Genomic DNA, 14,274 nt, shown 5'->3' on the forward strand with positions numbered 1-14,274 from the left:
CTTTTGACGTCGATTCTAAACGGAAAAATACTATGAATCTTAATGAAATGGAAAAATTAAAAAACAACCACCAACACTGGAAAAATCTGAAATAACATCCCTGATTTAATCACGACTTTAAAGAGAAACGGTCCAGATGGTCACTACTGCGATCGGTAACCAAGGGTAGCATAACAATAGTATTATGCGCAAGGTAGAATGTATTTTATACCTTTCCTAATAAATAATTATTTTTTGGCGATACTAACGGATGTACTTTTATATGATCTGTGATATATTTTCAATTTTTAATGCAAATGTTTGGTCACAGGATCTCTCTTTTATGACTTTTACTTTTGAGACGTGTTGTCCGAAATTTTTGTTAGAATAACCTCTAAAATTAAGCAGGTGGTTGAAACTAGTACATGACATTTCAAAGTCACATTTATTTAAGTCTAATTAAGCAACCACATTGTATCTGCAAGAGTTAAACTCGATCTTTGAGACGACACAGCGCGTATCTAGGTATGTACTTCAAGCATTATATGGATCACAGTATTAAAACCGAGCTTAAGTTATGAATAACATTTTCTAACTACCGGACATAAAAAGTTAACTCTACATCATCGAAGAGGAACAAAGAAGAATGCCTTTGAAAAGTTGTAATGGACAAACCATTCCTTAAAAAATGTAGTTTAATTCTTTGTCCAATAAATATTGTTATTCATTTACTTATGTGTTTGGTGTCACTGTTTTATATGGAAATATGGTCTTATTTTAACTAATGTTGCGACTTCTCGCTTGTTTTGGGGAGATTGATCGAAACATTGAGTAATAAATACCTTTTTAATTGTAAAGTGACTTATGAATCTTATATATACTTACTATATTAATATAAATTAATGTATTTTTTATAATTTCAGCAAATTTTATAGTACAGTTCCTCTTGTTATCATTGATAATGGGAATACCATTGTTCACATTGCATTTATGCTTGGGGCATTTGCTTTGCGCCGGCCCCGTCGATATGTGGAAGATATCGCCGTTGTTCCAAGGAGTTGGCATAGCTTTACTTATCGCTCAGTCATTAATAGGTGTTTATAGTATAATAGGCATATCTTGGATGTTTGTCTACTTCAGAGATTCGTTCATAACGAAAATGGATCGATACAGGTGGGCAGAGCCGTTCGGATTGTACAGAGACGGTGAGAGACACTTTGCATATTCTTTCGACGAAACGTTACATGTTTTATGTAAATCAACATGATTGTGTTTTAGATATTGTTTTGAATCACAATGGCACGTTCAAATTGTCCGAAACTGTGCCTGATTATTTCAATGGAGTTGTTTTAAGTAGACACAATATCGAAAATTCGGAGTCGTCGTTCGGCAACGTAAAGTTTCAGCTCACTTTCAATCTAGCTGTTGTGTGGATGATAATTTTTGTGTCGTTGAGTAAGGGTTTGAGATCGTATGGAAAGGTAAGCTCTTTATTGACATAATCATATTAAAATAAATTACTTATATAAATATTATTTTTAGGTCGCTTATGTGTTTTCATTCATGCCTATCTGCGGTACGCTCATCCTTTGTGCCAAATTGCTATCGTTGATGCCACACGACTCCATTTATAACGTATTTCCTGAAACAACATGGAGCGAATTTTTTCTAAATAGTAAGGTGAGTGATCAAACTATTTTATAACATACTATTTTTATTAAGGCATCCCTTAAGTTTGGCACATTTTTTTTAAATATTTAGCTTGCTTAGAAAAAAATCTGAGGGTTAAAAATGAACATGATTAAGGAACATAGATATATGACATGTTTTATTATGAAAATTCAATAAAGTAACTCCATTATACCATTTCTATGATTCATAGAGTAACAAATATTAATTTTAAATTTAATCTAGAGTTGGGCGGCTGCGGCGCAAGAGGCATTTCTAACTTGGGGCCTGTTGGGTGCTTGTGCAATGCAAATATCATCACACAACAAGAAGAAAGGCAAACCTGGAACGTTGCTGCGGCGAGATAGTGCATGCATTATCATACTAACAATTGCAATATTATTATTAGCTGCGTTCTTAGCCAACACATGTCTACACATAATTAATCACAACGGTTATAATTACATGCCGGGCAGTTTCGGTAAGTTGATGTACATCATAATATAATTCAATTATGAATGCGAATGTAATTGTTATTGCTATTTTTAGAGCAAATGAACTCTTATACGTTCTTAAGATCTGATGAACATGCGATAAGTTCTTCGTCTTTTAACGCACTGCCTGTGAGATATATGACACATCAGGCGTGCTTATTAGGCACTCATGTATTTCGTCCTGGTGTGGATTCTTCGACACAGAGCGGATATCAAGTATTGCAGTTGGCAACGGAACTTGTGCCGAGTACGCTGGCTATAGTTGGACCTGATAAGGTAAACACTTCACTAGATTCGCCAAGTTGGCACTTGGAGCGAAGTAATCATCAGAACGTTGAGTGTGTCGTGTCTGATTTTGCTACCGCATTATAACACGGTCGTGCATGCCCGCTGTATCCCAACCGTGCGAGCTAATAGAAACCGGTAGATCACAGGCGTACACCTTCACAACTTTTAGGTCTGCGGAAACCGCTCACTGGACTTCAGATATGTTTATATTAAATGATTTAAATTTTAAATATAAAATACTTTTTACGACTTGTATCCATTATATTATAATATAATATGTTCATCGTAATTGATCTGTTTTAACCTCGAAAACTTTCATATTATCCCATAGCAGCTTGTGATAAAAAATTTGATTGAAATATTCCGATTAATTAAACCTCTAATATAAATCTCATAAAAAACAATTTTGTGACAACTTAAATGTGCATACATGATATGTATTTAAATACACATATGTTAGTAGTAAAGAAGGATAAAAAACAGATGGAAACCATATAAAAGTTTAAAGCCTGGTATTCCTGAACACATGTTTGGGTAAATGGCAGTATAAAGCATTGGATTATGGAAGGAAACATCCCAGTGTCAAGTTTAAATGAAGCCAAATAAGATTATTCAAATGAACATTATCTAAAAATAGACGATCAAAGAATAAAAAGTTACACTAAAAATTGGGAACACTATTCAACTCAAACTTAAAAGGACCAATGTGATATTGATTTTGGTTTTAAGAATATAAATATAAGTAAGAACAGTGTCCATCGAGTGAAAAGTATAAACTGAGAGTAAATTAAAAAATATCTAGAGAGTGCTTATACATAATACAATCCGTTTCCATAAAATAGTATTGCAGTATTTTCTAAATACTTTTATGCTGACTTAACGGTCACGCATTTATTTTTATGGAAAGAAAAGTTATTTATAGCAACTTTTGAAACACAAACAATTTGTCTAATTACTATTGATACGTGATTTTCTCGTAGCCTCATCCGCGTCTCGTAAAATTCAATCGTCTCCTAAGATCGACTTGAACACTACATTTCAGACTTCGTAACTGCTTCAGGGCTTACCTGAAGTGGAAAGTGGCTGCTTCCTCGATGCTCGTGTGTCCGATTTGGAAGTATCTGGTTCAAGTTATTGATTAAAATTCCTGGCGGAAGTGTGTTCTGAGTGGAAGTGTCTATTTACGCACTTATATACGATGGCCAAGATGGAGTAGGATCTTTTGCTCTGCGTATTCTCAACGTTAGAACAAATTGAGATGATTTGCAGGTGGAAATAAATTTTTATTGTCTGATGTCTTTCAATAAAAAACGCTTTTGCATAACCGTCGTAGTTTGAACAGCTGGAGATTTGGCAACTCTGTAATGGTGCACTTGTAATCCTGAGTAGCACATTCCACTGACTTGTAGGGACTTGACAATACGATAGCATTATTTTGTAAAGGCACCGAACGACCGTTATTTATGGTTGGGAAACTGAGACGTATTCACCTCATCTGTCCGAATATCCGATCGTGACAAACGTTGCCGTAACAATTACACTTGTTTGGCCAGTTTTAAAGAGCTATAACCATTTTATTTATTACGCTTTTAACACATATATGTGAAAAGTATGTATTTTCTCACGGCTGAAAAAATGCAAGGGAAAAAGTTTGTAGATCCACTTGTTAATGATGTAATATAATTAAGATATGTACTTTACATTTCACTTAAGATTATTTAAAAGTTGGAGAATATTACAAAAAAATATTAAAATATTTAGGTTTGTAGTGAAAATATATATAAGTCTCAACTTTAATATTTGAGGAAAAATACAAACACTAAAACACATGGATTCTGATATTAAAAAATACTATTATTTACGAAACTTTATTTTATTAAGTCAAAAAGAAATAGGCACTCAACATATTTATGTTTGCGCAGTCAAAATCACAACTGAACAGGATAGCGAAAACATCTACTTTTTCTTACTAGCGTCAAATTTGTTTAACTTAAAAAAGTCGAAATAACAAACTCTGTTTTTCCTTAATATACATGTATTTTAGAAGCAATTCCATATATTTACCTAAATAATAGATTTTTGCAACTCATGCAATTTTTCTTTCACACACTTATTTTTTAGAACAGTTGTATTATAATTGTTGTATGCATTTTAATATAATATAAATACTCTGATGTGTTATTTAAAAGAATAAACCATAACTCAAAAGTAGCAACCTCAATTTTATTTTTTAAAATACACCTATACATTTTAATAGAAATTTAATTTATAGTTTCTTATCTATGTTTTTTATTCTTTTACCATTGGAGCTTTAGAACCCTCCCTTTTTCTCTTAGGCTTTCCATGCTATCCCAAATGGTATCCATTCATGAGTAAAATAATCACTTCACCAAATATCTCCCTCACCTAACAAGAATGGCTTTTTCGAACCAAATATTAATCTATAATAAAATATTATTTTCAGATGTCTTCGTTTTGGGCAGTATTATTCTACTTCATACTGATCATGTTCGGAGTGGCTCAACAATTAGCAATATGGCACTGTGTCATAACAGGAATTATGGCTATCAAAATTGAAACTATGAAATCGTGGGAGACCACGGTTACCTTTTTCAGTTGTGCTTTCGGCTTCACACTAGGTCTTCCTATGACTACTGATGTAATTATTAACATACTTATTTTTTCGTGTAACTTAATCAGTACATTACAGTGCTCTTATATAAATTTTAGGCTGGAATACACGTAGTACATTTCTTAGATTACGTGGTCGTCGGAGCATGGTGGCATTGTATAATATACGTTGTTCTAATCTGCGGTATATTCTTGATAAGAGGAAGGCCGTATTCTGGCGATACGATCGTTACTGCTCTTTATCCTTCTCCACACTCATCGAAGAAATGCACAATGGCTGTCGCTCCATTATTGAGTTTCACGTGGAACGTTATACTTCCTATTGTATTGATCGTAAGTTAGAAATAATATATATACATGTATGTATTCATATACTCAGTTTATTAATATATATTTTAGGCACTATGTGTGATTGACTTTGGAATAGGACGGTATAGGCAATTGTATACTTGGAGGAAAACTCCACCCGGATACGAATACTGGCCAATAGGATGCAAGAAATTTGGCGTCGTCATTCAACTGTTGCCGATTATGGTAATACCAATCACGGCGTTCATCCAGACTTGGCGGTACATTTCAACGGGACCTCCAGATATTTTAGATGTATGTATTACTAATCATTATATAAACAATTTAAATTTTGTTTATATTGCATGTTGGATGTAGGATTGAAAAAAACTATTTACTCCATATCCTATATTTTGCAAGGCTTATATGCTAAGTAGCAGTAAATTTATGAAATACTTGCGAAAAATCTATAAGGAAATGTTCTCAAAAAAGTCGAATTCAGAGAAAAAAAATCTTATTAACTTTTAGACAGAATATATACAGCTTTCTGACAAGGCACTAATTAAAATACCATAAGTATTGTTTACCAAACGATTAAATCACTGATTTTTAACGTTCAACGTGTAGTTTATGGCTTAATGATATACAGTGGAATAATACAATTGGTAGGTATGTTTTTTCATATTCAACGTTTAAAAATAAAGATTATATTATACATGAAACTGTAAAATCTCATTTTTACTGTTTTTTGGTTCAATACTTGTCTATTGTATTTACTCGGGAACTATACAAAAATATAAAAAATTGCATTTATAAAATAAATAGTTTAGTTGAATTATAGACCAGGATAAGGCTTGCATATTACTCTATATGTATGGTGACTATATTATTGTAGTACAGTGCTCCATTGAATTTTGACTCATTTATACACAATTAGAAAACCACATTATTTAATATTACTCAATCTATTATACTTAAATGTTTAAATATTAATAAATATGCATAAATTTTGACACGCTGCTAGGAAGCACGCAATGAAAGATCACAAGGATCTCCTCCTGTTAGTATATAATATGAAATGTTAATATAATTAATGTACTATTAAAGCTTTAGAATTTATTATTGATAATATAAATAACGAGTTACTGAAATTTTGCAGAGAATTCAATTGCTGTATAGACCACCGATGGACGAGAATAACGTGAATCCATTGAACACTAATAGTAACAACGATAATGGTAATAATACACCCGGACCAACTGCACCTTCAGATACCACTAATGCAAACAATACAGTTGCACCTCAAGCTGATCCTCCCCCAAAGTATACTCCTCCACCTTCGTATTCAACAGCCACTGGGGCGAGAATAGCGAAAATGTTACGACAAAGTTTCCGAAGAAGTATTAGAGGTGTTAGAAGGTGTGTTAATTAAACATTTGATAATTATTCGCTATATATAACATTTTAGTACAGCTTTAAAATGAATCATTTTATAAATTTTCAGGCTAGCTAACTCATTAGGAGAGTCAAGTTCTACGACTTCTCATATACCAATGTCAATCAGTGAATCTGTTAGTCAATCAATCAACTCCAGTGAAGTTCCCCCGCCAGATTATTCAATAATTCTGATCAACAACGAAAGAAGTCAATTGACTAATATTAATGAATGTGTTAACAACCACATTCAAGTGGAACCGAACAATTTTCAGTTCAGAAACGAGACTGACGTCTCTACGGTGCCATTCAGACGGGCTTACAAGAGCTTCAACAGCAATCTGAAACATAAATCCGACAGTCGCACGACGACGGCCGTTGACGTCGCTAATCTGTTGAGGACCAGCATCCGAAGAAGTCTGCGGGTAAGGACATTACCCAACGTCTTGGATGGTAGCTTCAGCCGAGAGAGTCTGATCAACCAGGCTGAGCCTATATCGAGAACTACGGTTAATTTAGCGTTAAACATTGAACAGACTGAAGAGAGCAATAGGAATAACGAAGAGTTTGAAAACATGTCTTCTGTGATATAAATTTACGCCTCCATTTTATTTGTATCTCATATGATGTTAAGATATATTTTTATAAATGTATTATTTTTTAAAGTTTCAACGTTAGTATACGTTGAATAGATTTTATGCATGCGAAAAGGTAAATATTTTTGCTTTTGTGTGTCAGGTGATGAATGGAGTTGTGTTATAGCGATGAGGCTTTGTTATTTTAATATTATTTTGATGATTAAACAAATTTTGTAAAATAAAACATTTTTATTTATAAGATTATGTTTTATTTAATCACCTTTTGGCACGGTCTGTACTCAGTCAAGTAAGTGAATAAAATGTGTTTTGTTTAGATGTTAAAATTTTAAGCAATGCACTATTTTCCTACTATTATAAATAGTTTAAAGAGTAGCTGACGGATTACAGTATGAAACAATAGTAGTAGCTTAAAATGGCCACTGCACTTAAAACCTGCATCAAAGTGAAGCCGTGCCTAATCATACCTTTATTTAGGACTAAGGATATTCAGTGTCCCAGGCAAAAATAAAATTTAAATTATAAAAGCATATGAATTAAAACTTGAAATTTAAATTCATTTTCATACATGCAAAAAATATAAAAAAAATAGCAGTTGTAATTTAAAAAAAGGCTTTAAATATTTTAGAGCTATTATTTAAATTTAAAACTCGATTTAAAGGAGTGGAAAAGTATGTAAAATTTATTTTTATTATTTAGTACTCCATTTTAATGGAATTAAAAAAATTCAATTCAATATTTTTTTTATTTTTTTTCAAACTAACCGAGGATGAGAAAATGTGGTTCAGTGTGGTGATGCACGTATGTCACTACAGCAAGTGTACGAGTGGACTGTAAAGTTCTGAAACAGTGTGAGTTCAGTAGCACTCTTCTTTATTTCTCAAATAAGTGCAAGTGCTGTGATCTTAGGATGTAAAATTTCCTGATAAAGAAATTTCCTTCTATTATAGTTTGGAATTGTGGTAATCACAGATTAGAATTATCAATAAATGATGTAGTAATGAAAATTTCAGGAATCAATAGATACAAATCATTTATTGAAAAACTTTATATTTTATACCACGCATCACCAAAAATAATAGAGTTGCATATATGTGCAAAATCACTAGGTGTTGAGGTACTGAAAATTGGAAGAGTTTTAAGAGCCCGACCTAGTTTTCGTTCAGTTTCGGCTGTGTGAAATAATTTTGAATCTCTTGTGCGTCATTTTTAAGAAGCGTCATTACTTACGATGGCTTACGGAAAAAATAACATCTGCAAGTTTTTGAAGAAAGAATTCAGAATTTTGCAGTGTGAACGCTCGTTGCCGAGCGTTTTTAACATGATTTTATTGCTTTTGACTTGGATTTTTGACTTCTGAGAAGTGGTAAATGTTTTTGCGCCCTCCTATTGACCAGAATCCAATTTAAATAGACTTTGACCAATACTTTCATAGCAATATGCGAGATGCAACGTTTGTCGGTACTTCTTCTTCCGCTTATTTTCCTGAAAGTTGAGTTGGCTAAGTTTGTATTTTAGATTTGACCTAATGAAAGTTTTAAAATTGAAATTAATTTTAAATCTTTCTTTGGGTCAACATGGTTTTGGTATATTTGTGTAGGTTGTTTTGGGTGTGAACAGCAAAATTATGTTTCGCGACTGTCAAATTGACTTTCAGAGACATTTTAGAACAGTATATAATTTCACTAGCACCTATCGGATAAATTAAATTTTCGTTAATAGAAATATATATCTACTGGTGAAAATGTATTTGGATTTCACTGAAAAATATAACCATTTATACATTGCATGTAAATAAATAATGATAAGTATGTAAATATATATATTCCTATGTATGGAAAAGTTGAAGTTACATAATTTTACTAGCACCTGCCAGATAAATTATATTTTTACTGATCAAAATATATATCTACTGGTGAAAATGTATTCCGATATGATTAAACTAAAATTACATATTTTTAAAAATATTTTCGGGATAGATTCGAGATTGTATTTTTTAGATTTTCTTTGAGGGATAACTCTATAATTTTTGGTTTGTAATCAGGGACGCTATTTCTGCTTTTCCCAGGGAGAGGGGGGCAAAAGTTGGCCAGTCAGTGATCGCTTTTTTTTATATTTTGATTTTATTAAAATTCTTAGAATTTCATTAAATGACATGCATTTTTGTGGCCAAATTCCCCCATTTGTCCTCCCCAGATGACGTCCCTGATTTTACACCCTATTATAAATATGCTGCAGTTGCTGTACGTTTCACAACACGAAATAAGTTGTGATTTGGAAATTGCAATCAATCAGATTCCGGGATAACTCATCTTGCCTTTTCACATACACCAGTGTTCCATCCCACAATTTTAATGTATACAATTTTTTATCAGTGTAATGGGACTGCTAACTCTGAGCGACAATTTTCAAATTGATAATGTGATTGAATCAAGAAGTTAAGCACTAAACTGGGTAACTGGTAGCTTAGTTTTTGTCTATTATCCTATCAATTAGGTAAAATTGTGCTTTAACCTGACATTATCTACTTTTATATTGATTGATGCAAGTGTTGCTCATTTTTTCTTATTTTTTTTTATTATAATTTACTTTTGAACTACTTACCTACATTCTTTATAAAAAATGATTTAACTACAAATTCGTAGCAGAACGTTCTCTAAATATTTTAATTGTTTAATTTCAGATAATATATTTTGATTTTTTAAAACATAAACGAAACTCTTAAAACTATAATTATTTTGATTTCAAATCACATCATTTAATTGAATAATAATACACCAATTAAAAATTTAGGGAAAACTTAAAAAAATCCGATTAATGTTTTTAAGGGTAGTTAATTCTAATTTCAAATCGAGTTATTTCTATCATATTTTTATTAGGAAAATAAAAAAATACATGCTTCATAACATTAATGAGTTATAATACACAAAAATAATTTCAAGATCAGTCATTAATATTTAAATATTTAACTCATTCTAATTCACCTTTTACAATATTTCATAATTATTAAATATAAAATTAAGTTGTTATTTTATAATTAAACCATTTTTAATATTACATAAAAAATGAACTTGAAATGGAACACGTTATAGTTAATCACAAATACTCGAACAATCAAGTATCGTCAGAATAAATAGTTTAAAATTAAAACTCATCAAATCTATCGGATGCCGCCCGATTTGAAGATACTCTTAGCAGATTTGAGTTTTTCCGGTTCTTTCTTCTTAGACGGATCGGGAATGAAGCATTTCCACAGTCTGAGTGTTTCGTCAGCGCCTGCGCTCAAAACTGTCGTACCATCCGGCGACATAGCCAGATGTAATACACGAGAAGTGTGTCCAGTGAGTTCGGCAACCTTAGTCATAATTGGATACTTCCAAATGATCAACTGATTGTTTGCGTATCCGTGTCCCGATATAAGTTCTTTGTAAGTGTGAGACCACAGTATTGAGCACACCTGCGATTTAGCGTCCACTGTGTGAATGTTGGTACCGTTGTTGATGTTCCACAGTCTTATAGTTCTATCAGCAGTTCCGCCGCCAGATGCTAAGATTCCAGCGCTCCACGGACACCAAGCCAATCCTTTCACAGCGGCCATGTGTTCACTAAACATTAAAAATAGGACATAATTGATTTGCCTATGATTATGCACAATAAAAAGAATCATCATACTTGAAAGTATATAACGGTGTTGTTTGTGAGTGAGATTCGCCCGCATTAGCAGCCCAGATGTTCAACAAATTATCGTTGCCGCCTGAAGCCAAGTATTTACCGTCAGACGACCACTTCAAACTGCACACTTCTTGACTGTGTCCATTGAGAGTACTTAAATGATGATCTCTTTGCCGGACATCATGATGGATAATAGTACCCATTCTACTTCCCGAAGTGAGTACGTACTGGTTCCACGCCAAGGATCCCACACGTCCAGCGTGTCCCTCCAAAATCTAAAAATACATTACCGTTAAGTAAATCATTGTTAAATTGATATATATATATATTTAAGGAATATGTACCCTAAGTTTTTTAGCTCTATCGCAATCCCATAATTCTGTAGTTCCATTGGTAATACCGACGGCCAAATTTGATCCGCCTCCTTGTATCCACGCTAGAGAACAAATATGATCAGTGCCTTCTAAAGATAACAACTGCTCTATCTGACCGCTGCCTGCATTCCATAGATAAATTGCGTTTCCGAGAGCTACTGCTAATATATTCGAAGCGCTCCAATCCAAAAGATTTAAATCTGGAATTTAAGGGTCATAAAAATGTATTTATACATTTTTTAAAGATAAATATTTCTTTATACTCACAATAATCATCTATTATTTCTGGTGCATCTAATATTCTATCAGGCGCCTGAGGAATATACCGGGTTGTAGATTTAACCGTCGAAGGAGCTTTGGACTGAAATAATAAAATATTATAAAGACTGAACTTTTGAATTTTAATATACGTATAATAGATTCACTCGTTGAATTATTACCTGCGAATAAACTACTCTCAGTGGATTTTGATGACCTTCAGGTGCAGCTGGAGGTTTAACATTGTATTGTAGTAGCCTGTGTTGTTGAGATCCTGCAACGTTAGGCACGTTCATGTTTTCCGATAGAGCTTGTTGCATGGCAACTTGCGATTCTTGTGTTGGAGAGTTGCCTTCTTCGGGGTTTGTTGTAGAATTCTCAGTTTTCATCTGTGAATTAAAAAAATAGGCAAACTGAGAATAAAGAAAAAAGAAATGACATTTCTTTAACTATTAAGAAAAATGATTTAAAAAAACTACAATATTATTCCATGAATAATTTTCATTATTTTCTATAACCTCTTTCTACAATTGGGCAATTTTTTGATGTGATAAATTATCAAATTAAAAGTAAATTACTTTTCTACATATCAGAAATTGTCACCATTTTATCTAACGAAGGAAATTTTAAGATAAACATTTTTTTAACGATAATTGATACTGCAATAATAACTTTTAAAAACAGATTTAAATTATGTGAAAGTCACCAAGACACATTTGGTTTTGTATGTATGAATAAAATTGCTAATTCGACTGATCAATATCTATTTAAATGTTGTCAAGATTTACACTTACATTTAGAAGGTGATATTGATGGAACGGAATTGTTTAAGGAAATAAAGATGTTAAAACAAAAAGTGTTTAAGTGTAGATTCGATGAAATCATTAAAAACCATCTTTCTGAAGCATACCAAAATGTATTAATTGCATTACAAATTATTTTGACAATCACAGTAACTGTGGCTTCAGCAGAACGTAGTTTTTCTAAATTTAAATTAATTAAAAGTTATCTCAGATCACCGATAAGCCCAGATCGATTTACATCTTTGGCGATTCTTTCTATAGAAAGCTACTAGCAAACTCCATCAATTTCGACAATATTATATAGGATTTTGCTGCGAAAAAGGCGAGGAAGTTTTTATAATAATACATAATTTTAACAGATGTACCAAATAGTCAAAACTATTGACTAATTTGACTATTTGTTACGAGATCGATTAGTTTTGTTCGTTCGTCTTCGACTAGTAAGAGTGCCTGCTATGACCGAAATGGCTATAAAATGAATTTTATCGGCTCTGAATACAATGAAAGCTCTTAAAAAACATTTCAAGTCTTACAAAGGTATGTTTTAATAGCTAAGCACACACGCACAGATATATTCGACGGATACCAAGAGAGATCTGTCAGAGCTTCGCCAAACACACATGTGTAACTGTCTGAACTTGGACATAAGTTTTATTTACGTGTCCATTTAAAAACGGTTGTCTGATGTCTCTTTCAAAAGAGCAAAAACTTGTCATAAAGTAATAAAACCTTATCACCAAAATCCTATTTTCGACATTTACCGATGGCGGCAACTTTGGCGATAATATACAAAATATAATATATACGTATACGTACACAAAAGTAATAGTGATTTTTATTATTTAAATATCTTTTATATTTATTTTCAATTTTTATAAAAGTTTAAGCTGTTTAAAATTGGAGTCCATATATTACAAAGTATTACTTAATCTTAATCATAATATAATTACCATGTAATGACATATATCAAAATTTGAGTTGGAGCGCGAAGGTATAAATCTATCGGCTCTTCCGCTGCTGTTGGGCGTTTGGCTGCCGATCTTGGTATTCGGCGTACTCAGCGATCTTCCTGCGGTGATCGTTAGTTATTATATGAACGCAAACTTTTATGGTATTAACGTGGCAATTCGAAGCGTTACCTGGAGACTTTTTGTTGGGAGTCTTTCCGGTGCAGCTGGTGTTGATGCTCTTGTTGGACAAAGACAGCTTTTGCATCGATAGATTGTTGAGTGAGTTGTTAGTCAGGTTACCCCCTTTCGACGATGTTTCCATTTCTTTTTTTTGCCACCTCGCCAGAGGTCCGCGTGTCACGGGTCCATCCAGAGAGATCATACTGTTTATGTCGTTCAAAAAGTTGAACTGTGCCATCTGGCTTAACGAGGAAGTAAACGTGCGTTAAAACGGACGATCAGCCGGAACGTCAGCGGATTCAAAGTATCGGCCGTTGGTAACGGTGTTGCCAGTCGACAAAATCGACGCGCGCTCTGTACTCTTGTTAACAAACTAATAATTATGATCACTCCGCTGCGGTTTGGCCCTAACGGCTACGAAAGTGGCCATCGACGTTTTGCTCATGCAATGGTAATGCATTCTGTCGTTTCGACCTATGAAAAATAAGCATTCAAATATAAAACAAGATGGCCGGCATCGACGTGACGACAGTTTCGATCGTTTTCATTTATATGTCTATATATGAATATAAATAATCGGATTGCAAACTAACTAGGTATGTTATAACTATGAAAATTAAATATATGGATGTGTGCAACGACTATAAGAATACATTGAT

At 32.9% G+C, this 14,274-nt stretch overlaps 2 protein-coding genes across 2 annotated transcripts in view; one reads left to right on the forward strand and one right to left on the reverse strand.

The window, feature by feature from the left end:
• bdg (sodium-dependent transporter bedraggled) overlaps positions 1-7,619 on the forward strand; it is a 44,412-nt gene extending 36,793 nt beyond the window's left edge. Inside the window, exons 4-13 of the mRNA XM_088182972.1 lie at positions 903-1,184; positions 1,258-1,460; positions 1,522-1,659; positions 1,894-2,128; positions 2,197-2,417; positions 4,894-5,088; positions 5,160-5,393; positions 5,460-5,663; positions 6,508-6,767; positions 6,853-7,619. Of these exons, the coding sequence (XP_088039098.1) occupies positions 903-1,184; positions 1,258-1,460; positions 1,522-1,659; positions 1,894-2,128; positions 2,197-2,417; positions 4,894-5,088; positions 5,160-5,393; positions 5,460-5,663; positions 6,508-6,767; positions 6,853-7,375 (2,495 nt within the window). The 3' untranslated portion in view covers positions 7,376-7,619. The remainder of the gene's footprint in view (positions 1-902; positions 1,185-1,257; positions 1,461-1,521; positions 1,660-1,893; positions 2,129-2,196; positions 2,418-4,893; positions 5,089-5,159; positions 5,394-5,459; positions 5,664-6,507; positions 6,768-6,852) is intronic.
• A 2,788-nt stretch (positions 7,620-10,407) lies between these two features.
• On the reverse strand, positions 10,408-13,972 carry fzy (cell division cycle 20 protein fzy). Its single transcript, XM_088182417.1, has 7 exons — positions 13,625-13,972; positions 13,436-13,554; positions 11,865-12,071; positions 11,692-11,785; positions 11,395-11,624; positions 11,051-11,325; positions 10,408-10,983 (listed from the first exon to the last, which is right to left on the reverse strand). The coding sequence occupies exons 1-7, from the start codon at positions 13,851-13,853 to the stop codon at positions 10,539-10,541; spliced, it is 1,599 nt and encodes a 532-aa protein (XP_088038543.1). The 5' UTR covers positions 13,854-13,972; the 3' UTR covers positions 10,408-10,538.
• Positions 13,973-14,274: the final 302 nt, after the last annotated feature.

This window comes from Plectrocnemia conspersa, unplaced genomic scaffold (assembly GCF_051122295.1).
Source record: "Plectrocnemia conspersa isolate PC_06_02 unplaced genomic scaffold, ASM5112229v1 ptg000003l, whole genome shotgun sequence".
Classification (NCBI taxonomy): domain Eukaryota; kingdom Metazoa; phylum Arthropoda; class Insecta; order Trichoptera; family Polycentropodidae; genus Plectrocnemia; species Plectrocnemia conspersa.

What these genes read in the sequence shown, in the direction of transcription:
- fzy (XM_088182417.1), bottom strand. Translation starts at nt 13,853, where the DNA reads ATGGCACAGTTCAACTTTTTGAACGACATAAACAGTATGATCTCTCTG. An exon ending in AGAAATAATAGATGATTATT is followed by an intron (nt 11,625 to 11,691) that starts GTGAGTATAAAG and finishes CTTAAATTCCAG; the next exon opens with ATTTAAATCTTTTGGATTGG. An exon ending in ACACCGTTATATACTTTCAA is followed by an intron (nt 10,984 to 11,050) that starts GTATGATGATTC and finishes TTTAATGTTTAG; the next exon opens with TGAACACATGGCCGCTGTGA.